This window comes from Lepeophtheirus salmonis, chromosome 2 (assembly GCF_016086655.4).
Source record: "Lepeophtheirus salmonis chromosome 2, UVic_Lsal_1.4, whole genome shotgun sequence".
Lineage (NCBI taxonomy): Eukaryota > Metazoa > Arthropoda > Copepoda > Siphonostomatoida > Caligidae > Lepeophtheirus > Lepeophtheirus salmonis.
Genome location: NC_052132.2, coordinates 8,382,933 through 8,404,231, shown reverse-complemented (window position 1 = coordinate 8,404,231; position 21,299 = coordinate 8,382,933). Strand labels below are relative to the sequence as shown.

The following is a 21,299-nucleotide window of genomic DNA, read 5'->3' as shown; positions in this document are numbered from 1 at the left end:
TAAAATTAAATAACCTCAAGTTGAAGAACTTTACTCAAAAGGAGTATTCAAGGATTTCTTGCCAATATTTTGATCCGGAGAGTTTTAAAAGAACTTTGGATACTATAAGCTTAAGAGAAAATGCTATGTCTACGATATTCAAAGCATTTCCGCCTCATCTTCAAGAAGATGTAGCTAGAACCAATTTAAAACGCAAGTCCCCCATGGAGAGACATTCCTCATCTTCCAAAATTGTAAAAACGTCTCCGGAGCCACCACTAGAACTTAAGTTCCTGCAAAATCAAAATAATGTAGAGTTGGATTATCCCTAGTGTCTTTCATCAGCTCAAAACATCAAGATGAAACTCCAATGGCAAGAAGATACCTTTCATCGAGATCACAAAAGGCCAGATGAAAAAAAAAGAAAGAAGAAGTTAGGAAAGAAGTTATCGACCTTAGTTGACGTAGTCAATGAATTGAAGTTCAAGAGGTGTATGTCAGAAGAGGCTACATCTAATCTTGAAACAATCTCAGACGTACCTAAAAATCTTTTGAAGAGGAGACAACTCGGAAATAATGGAAAGGGAAGTCGTACCAGCTACTCCCTCGAGCTTCGAGCGTTCGTTTTGACATTGTCATTTTACTCCACTAAAGCCTATAATTATGTAAGGAATACATTCGAATTTGCTTACCAAGTTTCAGTACAATTAGAAAATAGTATTTTAATGTAGATAGTGACCTGGGATTTACTCAATCTACTTTTGATATCCTACAATCTAAGGCCAATAAACCCCGTGAATCTGAAAAATAAATTCTTGTTAATTTGACCTTAGATGAAATGTCAAAAAAATTCAATGGAATGGGAAAGGCTTTAATGGATATGTCAACATGGGGATTATCGAGGAAGAAATTTGTGAAACTGTGCCGGCAACTGAGGATTTTGTATTCATGGTTGTTTCTTTAAACTCAATTTGAAAAGTTTGAGTGGCTCAGTTTTTCATTCATTGTTTGACTGGGTCCGAAAAAAGCCAATCTTGTAAAAGACTCCATTCTATTAATAAAAAGTGACTTCGTTAACTTTTGACGTTACTAGTAGTCACCAAGCAATGTTGAAAGAATGGGGAGGTAATTTGGACCCAGAAGAGAGATTTCAGACCTATTTCTTTCTTCAATAAATTTGCATCTCTCAAAGTTATGGTGGATAAAGACGGTAAAGAATTGAATGGAATTTACAGGTTGGATTATTATTGCTTCCTTATGGCAAAAAAGCTCTATATAATCCTGAAAAAGAATTAAAAATTACATGAGATAGTTTGTCAGTTAGAAGATACTTCATCCTTTTAGATTTAACTAGGGAGTCAAACATGCCGCAAATTGAAGTAATTGATGCCATAATTCCAACAAAAGCAGTTTTATTACGCTTTTTGACCATAGGTTTACCAAATTACTCCTTCAATTCAAAAATATATAAAAACATATCTTGAACGATTGGTTTCTAATAGTCTTCATTTCCAATTCTCAGAGGAGATTTGAATCCTTTAGCCAATGGATTTCTGCTGTTGGGGAAATCAAAAAGTCTATCAAATCTTCTAAGAAACTCGACTGTTCCTTCAGAGTTTCTAAACTCCGTTAAGTGAAGATCCTTATTACAGAACTCGATCCCATCTGCTACAAATGAATTAGTGAGTTAAATAGCCAAGTTTACCTGTTGAAATATATTATATTTAATGGTTCAAATCTGTTCTATACTTAGTCTCATATTCACAATGATAGTTCTGGGCTAAAGGTTAATGTTCTTGTGTATCTCTATCTATTCCAGATAATAGAATACTAAGGTCATTTTTGACTAATATAATTGAATGATTCGTTTTACCTACATTCTATTGATTTAGGTTTAAGATTGATTTTGTGTTGACGCACCAAATATGATGTCGAAAAAGATTTAAAGCAAGGTAGCAGGATCGTTGTTCACTTTATTAGTTAACAAAGCGACAGAAAGTGGCAACATCTTGCGAGAAAATACAACTACTCCCGAAATGATAGTTAATATTGTTTAATAAAAAAATATAGGTGTAAATTAAATTGTTAAATTGTTATAGAGGGTGGTGATATGAAAATTCTTCTCAGCAGGCGCCTTTTTGTTAAAACAACTAGTTAACAAGTAGTTGCAGACTGTCACATATATATATTATTTTAAGTTACTCAATCGTTAATTTTGTTGAACAAATATATTAAATTTAGAAGCATATTTACTGTGTGATGACTGTGTTTTACCTAATTAAAGAATGTTGAGTAAGGATTATGTTCGTAAACTCAGGTTTTACCTGCACTGCTACACTGATGAAATATATATATTTTTTTCAAAGGGCATATATGACATTTATAGACTAATATTGAGACCATCAGATTTTAAGTTTCCAAACATGAACAATTAAAGAGATAGAGGCCCCAATTTTGTTATTAAGTGAATACATTATGTCTTACCTACCATAGAGGAGGACTTTCTTTAATTTTCAAGTATTTACAGAGTTGTATAAAACATGCCCTAGAAAGTGAGAGGGGTTTTTTATAGTTGACAGCCTAAAAGGGCATTTTTATTTTTCAAGTATAAAGTAATCACTTTTGCGTGTGTAACCCTGTACTCGGAGTAAAATTGAGAATCGACTTCGAAGTAACTCTTGCTTATAAGCCCTTGTTATTGTTATTTTATGATTTATTTTATCAAAAGAAGGTCATTGGGAATTTCTTTAGGATTTCCTTTCTAAAAAAATTATTCATTAATGCTGTGGACAAAAAACCCCCCAAGGATAATATATGTGTGGCGATAACATAAAAGTAAGTCCGGATTTTTTTGATGAAACAGAGAAAAAAACATTATAAGTTTTATTACTTCAATGAAAACCCAAAAAGGATTTTTGGAAAGAGTCAAATACAATTTTAAACTACAGAAAAACTGTCTAACAAGTTATTAATATGATTGATATTTGTTTAAATTTCAAGATGAACATATTATATACAAGTTCAGTCAATTTGATTGTGTGGTATTTGAACTTTAAATGGAATTTTGATATCATCAATATAATCCATTTCAGTTGATGAGGCTTGTTCCTAACCAACAAATCCCTTTCTTCTTTTCGTTATTATTGCAACCTGTCCTTTATGATCAGTGTTTCCAAATAACTGATTTTTACCAAGTTCAGTTAACTTTGAACACAGCGGCTCCTAAGATCCTTTTTCTGAATTAATATAAATTATAGTACTCATGTCAACGGATACGTTTATCATAAAGTCCCAATATTGAGAAAAAGTATCCCAGCTTGCTTTTATATTATCGCCACACATATATTGTTCTGAGGACGCCCCTGTTCCTATATACAGATTGGGGGTTCTGTGTATTTTCTTCGTCTCACGGGTACTTGCAGCTGATCTAATAAAACGTCAGGACAGTTAAGCTGCTCTTCTCCAAAATATTCTTAAAATTCTCAGAATTAACATATTCATTTCGTTTGTAACCGTTTTAAGGGAGTAAAGAAGGAACGTCCCGCATACTTTACTCGAGAACACTTAAAAAAGGAAGAGACTGGAAGATTAATGAATGGAAAACTCTTGACTGGGACAAAAGGTTTAAATGGGAGATCTTTGTCGTCATGATTGAAGATACTGAAGATGATAAGTCTTTTCGTGTTGAAGGACTAGAACATGTTTATGTATACGATATGGCTATTCTTTTTGGTTTTAAAGAACATGAAATAACCGGAGCAAATCCAAAGTTTGGAATGAATCAAGTTGGATTCTACTCAAATTTTCGTATTAATATAAGGGGGAGAATTGAAGACCTCAAAAAATACATACATATAGACTTACAAATATTGAAGGAAACTTTGTCAATGTAAAACTAAGATTAACAGGAATTGACAAACTTAGTATTAATAAGAAAAAACGGGTCACAATAATAATGGTCAACACATTTAAAAGGGCGAATTAAGTCAGAGCGGTTGAATGGTTCAAGCAATTTGGAGATGTGGTTGAGCATTATCCAATAAAGAATCCATTCAATGAAGAGGGTGAACTTAAATACAAAAATTATAAGGATGTATGGAGAGATAGGGACTACGTTGTGGAAGTTGTTTCAGATCCTGCTAATATACCAAAGATAGTCCCTTTGTATGGTTACTTAATAATATTTTAATTTAAATACACAATGCTGCAGTGTCAAAACTGTTTTGGTCTTGGACATAAAAAACATAGTTGTAATAATTCCAGTTTGAATATTTAGGAATACTAAAGCTAACTATGGCTCAATTATTTACTAGGATAGTAAAGAAACTGACTCTCCGTCAAATCCATTTCTTATTTTAGGAGGAGAAGCTCTTCAAGAATCAAGTTTCTCTGGGACTGTTAATACGACCGAATCACGTGAGACCTCATCAGCTATTGTCAATGTAGTTGGATCGGCTGTTGAAAGTTCTTATGAAATCCTTGACAAAACTGAAGTAAAATATATCATTAAAGATAATTGATGTGGACCTTAATGAACAATCAAATCATGAAGACATGGAAATTGAGAAAAATATCAACATTCCTTCAGAACTTAATGAGGAGATACTGATGCCCTTGACTCCTACTCAGCGAGCACAGTTGAAATAGTTGATAAGTCATTGTGTTTTCAAACAGAGGGCGAAGGGGTAAAGTCTTCTCCAAAAGACGAGAGTTTCACTTCTAATAATTGCAAGGCAAAAACCGCCACTAAATCCAGATCTTATTCTACTTTCAAGGACTGGTTTGGTTTCTAAAAGGTCGTGTACAAATTCACCGCAAAAAGGTCCAAATAAAATTCCAATGAGTTAGGTTGTATCTTTGTATTTTTTTTTATATATATATTTTTTAAGACCTCAATGCCTTTTAAATATCAATTAAGTATAGATGATTTTCACAAACTGCCGATTTCTGGAGATCAGAAAATAAACGTGGGAGTTTATAAAATAATATCGCTAAATACGAGAGGTGGAAAAGATAGACTTTTCAGACATTCCTTGATGAAAAGCCTGCTCTACGAAAAGCCAGATTTTATTTGCATTCAAGAAATAAAATCCCCTTATTCTGTATCCTATTCGCGGATCCAAAGGCTTATTGGTGGTGATAGAGCTAATTTTCCATACAATTTTTACGGCATATTGTATTTCCAAATACATAAAAAACCTTTTAATGGTAATAAAGTGTCTGAACCCGATGGTATGGGTGGAAGGATTTTTATCCAATGCGTGGATGAGGTAGTTCCCTACTTAGTCTAAGAGGAAAGTCTATGGAAATGTATGGGAAACTTCGAAAATCAGTTAATAAAGACGGAATTGCTCTTATTCCTAGAGGGATCCTATAACTTTGAAAAAGAGTTGTCGGCAAGGCTGTCCTTCAGCTCCCTTACTATTTGTTGCGGCACTAAACGGTCTTACGTGTTAAATTTTAAAGAAATTCACGGGTTTCGGAGTAGATTTTGGGAACTCAAAACATGTAATTGATATTTACGCCGATGACGTCATGATAGTGTTATAGGCTAATTCTGAAAGACAATTAGCACAACGGATTGAGATTGTAAAATGCAACTTCAAAAAATATGAACGGAGATCCGGTTTAAAAGTCAACAATATAAAACAACAATTCTTCCTATTAGTAAATGGAATCCTGATAAAGATTCTCAAATTACAGATTGTGCTGTTAGGGGAGTAATTGAAATTCTTGGGATCGGATGGAACAGAAACGGTGTCTCTTTTTCGAACTAAACGTTTCTGGATAGTTATGTTAATTCAGCAATCTCCTCTGGGGGAAAATTTAATCTTCAGAAGAAAATCGATCTTTATAACTTCCTATACAATTTACAAAGCAACAGCTACTCCTTGGGTGGCCGAGAAAGCAATCGGAATAGAATCTAGCTGGCTCAATCGATTGTTTCATAGATTTTATTTAACTTCAATCAAAAGACCCAAATCTCTTATCGGAGGAGGACTATCTCTACTCGCCAGAAGAATCCCTAAAATATACCAAAAAGTTTTAATTGATCTTATGTGAGATCCGAAGGTTGAGTGGCGATCCACTATCTCATCAAGTCTGTATTACACTTGCCTTATGCTTGGAACGGATTTCATAAATAATCATCCGGATACATTTTCTCCATCTTTAGCAGCAATTCAAAGGATTTTATGGAAAGGAAGCCGTTTTTTTCATCGTCCTCGACTATTAACGTGGTGAGACAAAATTGCAATAGGAAGTTTGGGGTTCAAAGCCTTGTAAAACCAAAAAATTGGAGTGGTTGGCTTTATCAAATAATATTATTTCGATTCACGATTTAGGCAACAACTCAATGTTCAACTGTGGTAACCCACACATAAAAGCTGCAAAATTTCATATAATGCCAATTCCATGGCATTTGAGAATTTCTTTCGAATCAAATTTTAAGGACAATGCAGAAGAAATATGTAAAAAGTTTTTAAAAGTTTTAAACCTACCAATATCATAGAAAAGGAGAATTAAGAGCTCAATTGCGAAAATTAATGATAAAAAAAATTTACTTCGCAATTTCAAATTTCCACAGGATATCTATTTTTTAATGCTCCTTACAAAGTTTGTGGAAAATTATTTAATACAGCAATACATGCTTTTGATGACTGCCTTACTCTTTGCATTATGAACGAATTTATTTCTCTTAACATATCTGGACCACGAGATAAGTTCGTAACTCCTCTGCTATTATTCGGAGTCACATCAAGTGTCGCTAATGCTCCAACAAAGACACGTGCCTTGGCGTTTGCTCTCTCTAGCGGTAAAAGTAGAATCACTGGAATTTTAACTGAAGGCGAACCAGTCAGAAAGGAAGAACTTAGAGCATTTTTGATTGGGACTGGTGCAAAGTATTCAGCATTCACAATTAAAATCCCTGATCCGGATAGTCTATCATGGAAATATGCGGGGGATCTTATTTGCTACTACCCTTCGAGTTCAATAACCATAGGAAGATTCTTCGTGGCCTGATACGCATCCATAGACAGTTTAAGAAGTTCTGCGCCTCAAAAGTTCAATAGTTGTCTTTTTTTATATTGCCATTGAAACTACAGCTTTTGTTTCTCTTTTTTTTTTTTTGTTGTTAATATTTTCATATGAATTCTTAGGATTATTTTAATGATTGCTTTATACCTATGGACATATTTTATCAATATTTTAGAGAAAATGCATCTAATAATGTACATTATCTGTTTACCATGTTTATAGTAATCATTTCTTTTTAGTTAAGGGATTTAATTATAAAATGTAATGCTTATTTAAATATTTTTGAATATGTAACTTCCCTAGACCAGTAAAGAGAGAGAGAGAAAAAAAGAGAGTTAAACTTTTTAAAAAACACATAATATAAATTTTTTGAAAAAAAAAAAAAAGAACTCGTTATGAAAACAATTTCCAAAGTACACTAATCTTACAAAAAATATATTTTTTTTTAAAGAAAAATTGAAAAATTAAATTTCAAACATTCAGTTTTTTGGAGACCAAAAATTAAGAATCCTCAGTTCTTCAAAAAAAAATTATAAATTTTTTTGAATATATTTTAAATATACATTAGACACGATGTTCCATGTTATTAAGTGCTCTCTCACCCACAAGGCATCGGCGAATATTTAGTCAGATAAACAAACTTTGCTTTAATAATATAGATATTTACTCCTCTTTCATGACTTGCCGAGTTTTAGCTACACTCACTTGATTTTCAATATTTTTTCTTATATCAAATAGTACACAATTCTAAGATATAAAGCGATTAATAAAAAATGATTCCTTGACAAACATCAGTTAAAAAACTTTGATTTATTTTAGTACGGGGTTGGGCAGCAAAACTTAGACTCAAGAGGTTGCTTAATATTTATAAATAACAAAAATAAATTATTTTGGAAAAAAACTTTTGAACTTTGCAAATTTGGTAACTCAATATGACATCCATCAACATCAATCCTAGCCTTTAAATATTACTGAAAGACATTGGAGAAGTTGATAACAAACTCCTCAGACAAGTTGTGTCACGCAGCCACTATGAGGGCCTTCAGTGCATCCACAATTTGGTATGACGTTTTGTTGGTTTCCCTCTCCAAAGTGCCCGCACAGAAAAGTCCAGCAGGTTTAAATCTGATGAGGACAGGGCCTCATCTCTTTACCTTTATACCCCTCGAGGCTCTTGGCCTTCATGTCCTCAGAAGATGGTAGGGTCTTCTTGTATGAGGAAAATCTCAAACCACCCTTCACAGGCCTCCTGGTGGTTCTAGTAGCTACGTAGGAGTTGTTGGAGATCGATTTGGGGGTTCCTCCTTGATCTTCTTCTCCAAACTGGACGAGAATTCCTGATCCCTCTTTAAATTGTGCCCTCCACTTCCTGTTTTCCTAAAGAGGTCTTCCCCAACCACTCTTCAACTGTCCACCTTAAAGACCAGGCTCGTGGAGCAGTTCATAGGGTCCATAAACCTCGCCACCTCAACTTAGAGTCTAGGAGATATGAGATGTACTGTTTTTGGCTTTTTGCTCACTAATGATGACAAGATTACGAAATGTCTATTATAGTTTGTTTTTGAACCAGAATGTCAAAAATTAATTACAAAATCTTGCTATAGTGATAAGAAAATTAAAAGTCAATGTTGGGCTGCCCAAGCCTATATTTATTAAGATTTTATACTATAGGTCTCTGATCCGTGTTATACATAGATCAAAATTTTTATAGAAAGATTTGTGCTACAGTTATATATTTTAGTTGATAAATTGTATCAGAAAAGGGTCAGCTATACATCTAAAACACAAGTGTTTTCAAATGATATATTGCCCTATATTAGAACTGACATAGAACTCGTTAAAAGTGTTCCATTCTCATTTCTATAAACTTTTAAAGGCATCAGCATATAATATAGATGAAAAAACTGCTAAAATATTTTTTAATAAGAAAAATATATTAACAATAATTCGAGATCCACTTGGTCACAATATTTAAAAATAGTAAATATTTATATCTATGTACCATGGCTTTGAAAGTACATTCAGGTGAATGACTTTAAATAATAACACCAGAAATTCATAAAAAATTATATAAATAATCTAAACATAGAAAAGTATATAAAATTTCATTGAAAAACATATTCCTTTTATGAACATATATAGACATATTTATTATATTGATCATAAACTAGCCTTGATCCCAATTAGTTAAAAGATATGGACTTGGAAATTAATGCTACACCTGTTTTTTAAAAAGAGATTTTGAAGTATTTCCAGGCAGTAAAGGGTTAATACTGAGGCAACGAGAAAATATTCATAGAAAGGGTATGAATAAGTAAAAATAATGATGCCCAAAGAGCTGGTCAAATTGGCCACTTATCCATATAGTAATTCTAAACAAGAGTTGGTTTTTGGTTTGAAAATCCTAGATTGGTCTGATATCGATATGATTTTTTGTATACCAAACTAATTCGGTTTAAAGAAGTTCGGTTTGAACCTGTTTCAAAGAAAAAAATCGGTCAGGATCCGTTTCATTTAAAATTCAGTCTATACCTATTCTATAAATGAATTGTTGGTAACGTTATCCGTATTTCAAAGTTGTGACATTCTTTAAAAAGTCATCATATGAAGTTGAATGTGTTGCATATGTCAGAATATATATTTTGAGACCGAAAAAATTGGTTCCCGAAATGAAAAATATTGAATTTCAGTCCAAGGTCTTAGATCATGGTCTTGACCACAATATCGGTCCAAATTGTTCTATAAGAGTCAGTTAAGACCGAACCTGAAAAATAATTTGGTATTGGAGCGAGTTTCAACTCTTAACTAAAACAAAGTTTGTCCATATAACATTTGTTCCGTACTAGGGCTTTTTGCTACCCTCGTCTTTTGCGAGATATTATTAATAATTATTTATCGGAATAATATTCAACCGACTAAAAATTTAATATTTGTAATTATTTTCCTACATATTTAATTTTTCAATTTTGTTTTCCCAAAAATATAATTTTCTGTGAATAGCTATTAATTTTGGAAATTTTTTTCCAAAAAATTAATACATGAAACTTAATAATTGATTTTTTGTTTTTCTAAAAATCTATTCCAAAATCAACCCCCCGATCCCCTCAAAAAAAAAAATTTTTTTTTTTGGAAAAGAATTTCAAAAATTAAATTTTTTTTAAAAGAATTCAAAATCCCATAAGTATTCTGAAACATCTAAATTTTTTGCATAAAAATGTAAAAAATCTATAGTAGTTCAGAAAAAATTTAAAATATTCACAAAAAGTTAAATTTTTCGTAGAAAAGTTTCACAAAAAAAAAAATTGGGGGAAAAAAAAAAATATTAAACTTTTTGAAAAAAATATTCCAAACTCCCCAGTTGTTCCCAAAAAAATTTCAAAAAATTAAATTTTGATGTAAAATTTTTTGAAAAAAATTCTAAACTACATATTTATTCATCGGAAATTTAATTTGATGGGAAAAAAAATCAAATATTAAAAAGCAAAAAATCCTTAAATTTTTAGTTGTATTTTTAGGTTCTAATTTTTTTATAACCTAGAAGAGTATTAAATCGTTAAATACCAGTAATAAATAAGAATTGGAATAACAAAATAAATATTATTTTCCTGATGGGGATCCTGATTCCAGAAAAATAAATCGTTAAATCCCATCACTATTGTGTAATTAGTAATCACTAATTCTCTTACCTCTGATGTACATTTTGACACAATCAGAGCAACATACCTGTATGTACAATGTACATATTTTTTCAACTTGAATAACAATATTTACCAACATTGCTTAATAAATATGTAAATAACAGTGATGGAATCTCATACATACAGTGTTGTTGCTTTAAGACGCCTATGGAGGACATGGCACGTCTTTCTTATGTATTTTGCGGAAATAACAGTCCAGTATTCGTTTAGGGTGGCAATGACGACTTTGTACCTTAGGGTACAGGCCCTGCACTCTAAACATGACCCGAAGACGTAGTCCTAAGGATTGTAATTGGTTCAATACAGAGGCCATATTTCTGTTGGCCAGAAAGTGAGGTTAATGCTCAATCATCTTTGAGCAGCTTTCATAGTGTGGGTAAGAACGCTGTATTGTTGAATGGCAACATTATCAACCGGGATGTTAGCCCGAACCCACTGGGGGAAGTGACCTCCAGATTATATTTCTTATATCAAGAAGTGATCTGATCTTTGTGCAAGTGTCACGTTCAGACGCCATTTTCTTGATAGCTTAAAAAAAAAAAAAAAAAAAAAATGAAATTTCTATAGAGTGCTATGAAATGTTCAACGTGCCTAACGTTATTTATGTCAGCCTTTGAAGAACTCACCAGAACTTCTAAATTTGCTAAGTAGTCTTCAGATTACAGCGTTGGACCTAGTACATGGCATTACCTGTCTAAAGCAAAAATACCCTATGTATTTTGTTGTCAACTGTCGATTACTTTCTGTTGCTTGATAGGACTATTTCATTTTCTATTCTTTTTGATAAATAAACAAAGTAATAAGTTATTTTATACATATGCTCCGTTTCCAAAAGGACAGAATACAATTTAGTGTAGAATAATATACTATGTATATCCTAATTTTACGAAATATATATATATAATTCATTTTAAAAATGGTGAAGAAGTAATATGACGGTGATAGTCAAGGAGTAATAAGATATATATAGCAATTGGTATCATTAACTTATTTGGCTACATACAAAGTGGTTTCGGGGTTCCCCCTGTTTCTCTTGGGAGGAAAAGTTGCGTGATACATAAAAGGTAGAGTAGCAATTAATATTATGTATCAGTTGTAGATTGTTGTCAAACTTTTATTGACATTTTGTCTTCACATAATTCTCAAAAAGCATTTCTTCAAATATATCTTTTATAAAAAGATAGATTCTGTCAAAATTGTTAATTATTTTTCAAGAAGCCCCCCTCCCTTCGCCCAAAAAAAAAAAAAATCCCAGAAATGCCCTGGATTTGTAATTATTTCCCTCCTCTTATGGCTGCTTTCAGCTCACCAAATAACGTCATAATATCTATGCTGCTCTCCTCCTACACATTGTATAAATTATCAGGGTTACTATATATTTTTTTTTTTTTTTTTTATATACCGAAAATATACGACTTAGAAATCTAGTTTTATATGAAAAATAGTTATTATTCAGCGCAATAATTGAATAACGTCTCTCAACCTCTCACAACTGCAATATTTATTTCAAACTGCAGATATTTCACATGTGTACAATTTATTTAGATAAACACAACAATTTCTGTTGTGTTCAAAAATATCTTTTAATATTTTGAAGGCTCCAAATGATAGTTTTTAGCAAAAGTATTTGAAATATAGCCGTATTCCATACGTAAGTTAATCATGAAACCGTTTAAAATATTTAAAATCATTTGTGTTAATCTAAAACTTCACAAACAAATTCAAGATTATACTTCAATATAGATTGTTTAATGTGCAGGAATAGCCGCTAGCGTGCCTTCTATCGAATCATAACCTGACACGATCTCAAATTTTTAACGCTAAGAGGAAGACTAATCTCTGTCGAACATTTAAAATTACTCATTGCACCCTTTTCTATTGGTATAAAATTTGATATTATTGGGGATTTTTTACATTTCATAATGTTTTGAGTTACAATTATAGTTTAAAATCATATTGAGTTTAGGGCCGTGCATCAACAAACAGTTGTACTGGACGTAAAATATTCCCTTTATATTAGCAAGATGGCGCAGATGTACTAAGGTGTTGTAATAAAAATAAATATAATAACCTAGATAAACAATAATGAATGCAAGATGGTGCCCCTATCCTCTAATCCTCAACACAAACTAATAATAAGTAAACAACGCTTATGGCATAGAGCAGGGGGCATCAAACTTCTTTTACTGCGGGTCTGATAGCTGAAAGAATGACGTGTGCGGCTTGTTTAATAATTCTGTTCAATACTTACTAACCAAAATGAAAGCTCTGTGAAAAAGACGAAAAACAAAATTACGCATTCCATGTCAATCATAGGGAGTAGTGTGCAATGAACAAAGAACAAACACAACCAACATGTTTATTTACTAAAAAGTTATGAATGAAGCGACGTTAGCAAAAACAAAGTCTTTTGAAAGGCATCCATGATGACCGGAAGTCATCTCCCAATTTCAGATATCGACTAGTTTGAATACTTTTTCACTATATTGTAAAGACTGTGGACGAATATATAACGACATCAACCACGCTTTTGTTTGCCGTTCAGTACTGAAAATTATAAGAGATTTTATATTACTTAATTCCATGTATATCGTAGATTTTGAGTCAAGATATTGGGAAGTGTTTGTGCTATTTGGTATTCCACCTAACATGAAGTTTAGATGAGGAAAAACCAATTGGTGCGGCTATCAGTAAGTGTAAAGTGTTTATTGCTCAACAGTTAACAGGAGATAGGGTGATTGACGGAAAAAATCTAAAAAATCTTAATATCGGCTGTAGATAGATACATCGTTATTAGGTCTCTGGTTAGGGTTAATAAGAAAAGAGTATAAAAACATTCTATTATTCTATTTTTTGTTTTAAATTTATCACAAAGTTTGTGTTTCATACGTTTTATCAATCAAATTCAAATACAATCAGCGGGCCGACTGTTACGACGTTATATTTATTGTATCACGCAACCTTCTCTCCAATAATAAACAGAAAAAAGGCCCCCACTTGTAATTATCCAAATAAGTCAATAATGTCAACTGCTATTTATCTCTAAGTTACTCCTAGACTATCATTATCATATTTTTGTTTCTTCACAATTTTTAAAATTAATTAAATATATACATTTAATAATATTAAAATTCTACATGGTATTTAATACTGTATATATTGCTTAGTATTATTCTATATCTGTATTCGTAAATGATAGCCAAATTTTCTACATATAAATAATAAAATGGCCAATATATTCTCGTATGTAGGACGAGTAATTCACAACAAGTTATATTCCAATCCTTATGGAAACGAAGCTTAAGTAAATTATAACTTATTACTTTGTTTATTTATGAAAAGAATAAAATATGAAATAACCTTGACGTATCAAGTGAGACGAAAGAATTGACAGCTGACAACAAAATATATTTTATATTTTTGAATAGCGAGGTAACGCTGTGTTGGCCAAAACACTCGAATTGTAATATTAAGGTATGTTAAAAACATAAAAAGCGCTTATAATATTTTTATTTTTTTAGATGTTTATTGTAATAATAATTTATTATCATAATTATATGAATTTGGAAATGTCAATAGGTTAATAAAGGATTTTTGAACAGATTATTTTATGAAATATATTGATATTTTATTCCGATTTTTAAATAAAAACATAACTTTATTTAGCCTCTTCAAAATATTAATGATACACGTGTAGTAATGATGACCAGGATGATGTAGATACAATGATCAATGAGGTGCAAATTATGCCTATAATTTGTAAAAAAATGTTGTTGTTTAGGGTGGATATCAGGGGCGCCCGAAACATTAGGTTTTTTTTTTGGGTGGGAGGGGGCTTTACTTGTGGGATTTTTTGAAAAAAGCCCTCGCCCCCCCACAAATGTCCAAATTAAAAAAAAAATCTTCAATTTTAAAGAATTAATTTTTTTTAATTTGGATTTTTTTTTTAGGGGAGGGAGGTGAAGGGGGGGTTGCATCAGCCTCTCCAGCTGAAAATTTGTCAGTCAACACAAAAGTAAGCTTGAATTATTTTTAGCAAAATTGAGTGTGGATTACAAGTCATGGGGCTCGAGGCAAATTGTCGAAGCTCAAATATTTTCTTTACATAACTAAATTTGGAAACTCTATGCCTTCATTATGAATGATGGTATTTTTTCCTATTCTTATCATCCAATAGATCTGAGAAATCCATTTCAAAAGTCTGGATTTCTATGTTTTCATTAATAATTTGGCCCCAATCAACGAATTGTAGTTCTATACAAATTATCTTCAATTTTCTATCAACAAATTATTATTATGAACCCTTTGGAGGCGCTGCAAATAGCACTTTAAGTACCCAAAAATTGATCATTAGAATAAAAAAGATGAATTTGAGATATGTGTGGGGATAACATAAAAGCAAGCTGGATTTTTTTCAATATTGCGACATTATCATAATTGTATCTGTTGATATAAGTACTATAATTTATATTTATTCAAAAAAGTGATAAAGTCCTTAGGAGCCGCAGTGTTTAAGGTTAACCGAACCTGAAAAAAGTCAATTATTTGGTAACACTGATAACAAAAGACACGTTGCAAGAATAACGAAAAGAAGAAAGGTTAAGAACAATAGCCTCAACAACTGAAATTGATTATATTGATGATATCAAAATTTGATATTAAGTTCAAATACTGCAAAATCAAATTGACTGAACTTGTATATAATATGGTCATGTAAAAAAAAAAAAATATCAATGATATTAATAACTTGTTGGACAGTTTCTCAGTGATTTAAAATTGTATTTGACTCTTTAAAAAATCCTCTTCGGTTTTTCATTGAAGTAAAAAACTGATAATGTGTTTTTCTCTGTTTTATCAAAAAAAATCATGTGTTGCTTTTATGCTATCGCTACACATATATTATACGGCTAAAAGGGAGCATATTGGGACCAATATAAGTTTTATAAATATAAAAAAGTTTCTAAGCTATAGCACAACCACATTGCTATATTGTCTCATTCCAGAAATTTGAATACAAAGCTTTTAGTTGACTCAAATATGTCTATGAAATATTGGACTGTCTGAATGTATAAATTTTGAATTTTGTTCAAGGTTGTTTCTATGTTGACGCAATATACAAATTTCTCTGGATTTGGGTCTTTTCAACCGATAAAGGTATGATCACATGTATAATATGTCAACTGTGTTTGATATTTGATCTATCAATAATATATACATAGAGCAAATACACAGTTTGTGAACAAATTTAACCTTACGTGTATCACCTTTTCTCTCTTCATTTTTGTATATCCTGTTCGCTCTTGCCCTAACACTGGCTTTCACAGATGTTTATGTTGCTTCTCAAAGTAAACGAGTAATAACATGATTTGATATCAAATTAGTAGTAGTTCGAAGTACAAGAGTCTACAATGAGGAATTGTTTGTTATACATTGTATCCAGTGTTTTGATTGGACTCTTCGCTGGAAATGAAGTATCCTCTTTCTCTATGAAAACACATGCAGCCCAATTCACAACATTAGTTCCACATCAAGGCAAGGAATGCTTTATTACGGATGACCTCAAGACTGGACAATTACTCGTCATTAGTTATGTGGTAATACTATTCACCGGTGCTAGATGATTTCATTCCTAGTAAATTCATTCCCGGTCTTTTCATTCGATGTAATTTAATTCCCAGGAAATTCATTTCCACATAAAATTCATCCCTGGACATTTCATTCTTACATTGAAGAGGGATATTTAGTGACGTGGAACGGTCTATGTTCCTATACTTCTTCTTAGTTTATGCAGCAATCTGCACTAGAGATGAGTGAAGAGTCATCGATAACTAGTGACGGATGGTAGACGGATACGAAGGATTTATGTCCGTTTATACTTTGGAAAATAGAAGGAGAATAAGAGAAGTAATTCTGGGATTTACTTCAATTTCCAAAGCTATAAGCATTTCTCACAAATCAGGATTCCATTCTTACTCACTATTAAGATTTATCATGACGTCATTTCTAATCCATAAACACCTTATTTCCTTCATATCCGTCTCCCATCCATCACTAGTCATCACTCATCTTCAGTGGCGATTGCCCAGACCTCTCGCTACGGTCATACACAAAAACTACTAATTAGTTTACCAATATAAACCGTATGACATCACCAAATTTCCCTCTACGATGTGTGAATGAAATGTCCGGGGATGAATTTTACTGGGAATGAAATGACTAGGAATGACAAGACAGGGAATGAAATTACCGGTCACGCTATTCACCATACAATTTATAATAGTGCATTTCAAAGGTCTTTGCTTTTTATAGCCTATTAGTAAGGAGAGTGATGCAATAGAAGACTCGGATATAAGCATTGAATTGTATGATCCCCATGGAGGCTTCGTTCCTAAAGATAGGAAAGATGACGAACGTGAAGATACTTCGGCATATCATGATGAGCATGATTATATATTTCGAGTAAAAAAGGACGGGGGATATAAGATTTGTTTGATCAACGTGTAAGTGGGGTTGTTTTAGGTCTTGATTCAGGGGCGTCCACAAGATTATCTATATCTATATATATTATTGTTATTATTATCATTTTTTTTTTTGAGGGGGGGCTTTGTTTTTGGAATTTCTTTGAAGAATATCCAAACATGAAAAAATTTCGAAAATCTATAACTATTTACAAAAAAATTTCAAAACTAAAATTTAAATATTAAATTTATTGATAAAAAAATTAGGAAATTATTATTTTTTTTTAAATTCAAAAATACAAAATTTTTTTCTAAAAAATTATATTTTTTGGAAAAAAAGTTCAAAAATCTATAGCTGTTTACAACAAAATTAAATTTTTTCCCAAAAAATGTTAAAATTAAATTTCAAATATTGCCCTATTTTGGAAACAAATTTGATAAATTAAATTTCAAATATTAAATTTATTGATAAAAAATTAGGAAATTATTATTTTTTTTTAAATTCAAAAATACAAAATTATTTTCTTAAAAATTATATTTTTTGGAAAGAAAGTTCAAAAATCTATAGCTGTTTACAACAAAATTAAATTTTTTCTCAAAAAATGTGAAAATTAAATTTCAAATATTGCAATTTTTGGAAACAAATTTGATAAATTAAATTTTAAATATTAAATTTTTTGCTCTACTGTACTATTTGACCGAAGACCTTTTTATTGAGAAAATAGATCTTTCAAAAATAATTTTTGCCGCTATTTTTGTGTAAAATTTTTTATCCTGTAAAAAGCTAAAATTTCTTCTTTTTTGGAAGGGCTACTGCCCTTCCAGCCCATCTTTTGTGTGCCCCTGCGATTATTGAACATTGATGATATTATTTATTTCCTTTGCAGTAATAGATGGCATCATTTGTATGTGTATTTTGAAATGTATGTCAAGAAACCTCTTCCCAAGGAAGCTAATGAAGACAATGACTTTGATGACTATGATGCTATCTCTGATACTCTTCGAAAGGAAATGACGGACTATGACATTCAACATGAAGATGGTAAGCTGGAGCTAAGCGAGGAAATGATGTGTATAATATTTAATAACACTTGTGAGACATGACAGGAGTTCTTGAATATATTGTATACTAGAGTAGGCTACTCTGCCTATGCCCGGGACATTAAGAAATTGAAGTTAATTCTGAACTCTTCTGCTTTATCTAAAAAAAAAAAAAAAAAACCCGTAAAATTCTATGAATTATTCGGGCAGCATGTTGATATGTATCTTTGCGCACGTTTTAAAAAAATGAGATTATAAGTAGATGTATATTGGCATGTTAAAAAAAGCAGAACAACTGAAAATCAACATGCTAACCCTGACAATTTTAATAATGTAATTGGAGGAAAGGACAGTGGAAGAATTACTCCAATGTCGATCCCCAATTTTACTCTTAGTCTAACAAGGACCTACAATTAAAACTCCGGGACAAATCCTCAAGGTGACGGAGACTTATTAAATAATAATGAGAACTGCTAAGTAAAAGAAAAATCACTCTTTAGATTACCAACAAAACGGGCTTCATAAAAAATTAATGTGATTGACAACACTAATTATATAGTTAAAAAAAAAAAATATTCAAGTGCCAAAGGTTGAGATGGCATTCGCTCAACTCTCATTTTATGATCAAAAATCAATTGCCTTATTCTCTTTTCCTTTTTTTTCTTCCCTACTTAAAATCTCATTTTTAAAAAGTGTGCGCAAAGATACATAACAACATGGTGCAATAATATATTTTTTTGAATTTGACGGTCATTATTTTTTTTCTTATATGAAGTAGTCGTTTGTTAGTTTAAAAATTAATTTTCAAAACATGTTATTTAAAGCAAAATTTCAACAATTGGTTTGGCCGTGATTCCCAGGCATTCGCTTTTAATATATAGAGAGAAATGGTGTTGTGTCGATCCTTATTTAGAACTCAAGACTGCATTCCCGTCCAGTTTGTTCTCGTTCCAGTCTAGTTCAGTACTGCATATCAGTCTTAAAAACGTATAAAATTTGTTCCTTCATGACTTCATTCAATTTTATTTCTTTTTTTTTTAATCCGCTCTTGTACTGACAGTCTGAAAGACCGACTTTCTTAACGACCGGTCCTAAAATTGGACTGGGCCGTAGAAATAAGGACTGACACAACACTAATTAGTAGTATTTCTATTATTGCTTTAAGGAGCAATCCAATATTCACAACTTAAATAAGCGATTACGGTGATGGGTAGTGTATTTTTATGAATTCATTGTCTTAAAAGTTATCATCCATGTCAGTAATCATGATTCTTCTTCTTAACAAAAATATTTACATTTTAATGTTCATCTATTTTACACCGCGTAAAAAAAAGTATAATGCATTTGAGGTCAGCTGTCGATGTTTCTGCTTTGGTACAACTTATCAGTGTTTTTAACGTTGATTGGTTGAATTAGAATGAACTCTTAAGGATTGTATCTAGTCCTTATTTAGGACCAAGGACCGCGTCCCATCCAGACTTGTGGGTCCTAAAAGAAGATACTTGATGTCATTGAGAGTATTTTTCCTTTTTTAAATTATTCTGTTATGTAATGAAATAAATTATATAGCTTAGTAAAAATATATTACATCCGTATTATACTGTATCGTAATTAAAATATGAATATTTTTTGCAAGATATGTTTAATGATCTTCTAAAAAAAACCAAAGAGACTGCAGTCCCTCTAGTCTTATCTCAATAAATTTTTTGAATCCTAGGACCAGTCTTTATCGGTCTTTTGTAGTAATTACAACATCTGAAATAACGTAGTTACAAACTATGCCATTTCAGCTGTTCAGCATAACTTCTTTCAAAGCAATAAGAGAAGTTTCAAGTATAATGCTACAGTATTGTACGTTCTAGCTCGGACCGATATATAAAAATACTGAAAGAGGGGAGGAAGAATATGGATTTGTTCGTGGTCTGATTCAACACTAAAGCTCTTGCTAAGCTGTGAACAATTCTCAACAATTAAGTATTGAATAATAATTCTGTTATTGGGAAGAATTGACTAACTAACAACTGATTTTGGGCTTTTCCCGCTGTTTCCTTTCGTATGAGAAGTTGCGTAATACAATAAATGTAACAAAGTGTTTAACATTTAAAACCATTTAATAATATTAATGATTTATGCAGTGAACTAAGAGTAAAAGATATAGTCATTGTCTATGAACTGAACTCAAATTACATACACAAATATAAATATTTAATCCTTTCCATTTTCAGAATACCAAATGAAAGTGTCGGATATACGTTATTCCATGATGAATATCCTTAGCTCCGTTGAAAGCATTTCATTCTACCAAGGGATCACTCAGGCACATTACTCCCGGGATCACAACATTGCTATTAATCTTGAGCTCAAAGTTAGTTTTTATTCAATGCTTGTTATAGTGGCACTCTTTGGAGTCGGATTTATTCAAATCTTTATGTTGAAGAGTCTATTTAATGAAAATACATTTTTTCATCGATTTATTAAGTGAGAAAAGGAATGCTTTGTTATATTAGTAGTACAACAGATTGACATTTATGTAACGTACCGTCCTCACCTACATATATTAGTGTACATATAATATAAAAACTTCTTAGGTCAACTTCTATTCTATTATGATTGTTTTATTTTGATCAAATGGGTCGGTCGAGTACCTATACTCCATTATAGGTACACCAAATGTTTCTTAGAATTGTTGTTATATTTAAAGATAAAAAATGAATTACTGCTATAGGAGAGAATTTTTTACACTTAAAATAGTATTTGTGAAGGGTTAATATTGTAATTATATTTAATTTCTTAGAATTCATTTTATTATGCATTTTTAAATCAATTTACACAAATGATAGGAGATAATTCTTCTTTTAGAGTGAGATGTTAACAGCAATATGACTTATTAAATAATGAACTAAAGAGAAAAAAGAGAAGACACTTCAACTGTTTTTCCTCTTCTAATCAGTAAAATTAGAATTGTCTATTCATGAATCCCTTCTTTAGTCATATTATATTGATAGGAATGGAGAAATGAACAGTTTAGATGAAAAAGGAGGCAAAAACGGCGCGATCATTCTTTATCTTTTTTTGTGCATTCTTT

General features: G+C 31.4%; 1 protein-coding gene across 1 annotated transcript; it reads left to right on the top strand.

Annotated features, from left to right (window-relative positions):
- The first annotated feature begins 16,075 nt into the window (after positions 1-16,075).
- On the top strand, positions 16,076-20,807 carry LOC121132515 (transmembrane emp24 domain-containing protein 5). The gene is made up of 4 exons (XM_040727933.2): positions 16,076-16,309; positions 17,025-17,215; positions 18,061-18,215; positions 20,440-20,807. The coding sequence occupies exons 1-4, from the start codon at positions 16,124-16,126 to the stop codon at positions 20,694-20,696; spliced, it is 789 nt and encodes a 262-aa protein (XP_040583867.1). The 5' UTR covers positions 16,076-16,123; the 3' UTR covers positions 20,697-20,807.
- Positions 20,808-21,299: the final 492 nt, after the last annotated feature.

Bases quoted from the DNA above. Each gene is read 5' to 3' on its own strand.
- LOC121132515 (XM_040727933.2), top strand. From the start codon at position 16,124: ATGAGGAATTGTTTGTTATACATTGTATCCAGTGTTTTGATTGGACTC. The intron at 16,310-17,024 runs GTAATACTATTC...TGCTTTTTATAG, and splicing joins TACTCGTCATTAGTTATGTG to CCTATTAGTAAGGAGAGTGA. The intron at 17,216-18,060 runs GTAAGTGGGGTT...TTTCCTTTGCAG, and splicing joins AAGATTTGTTTGATCAACGT to TAATAGATGGCATCATTTGT.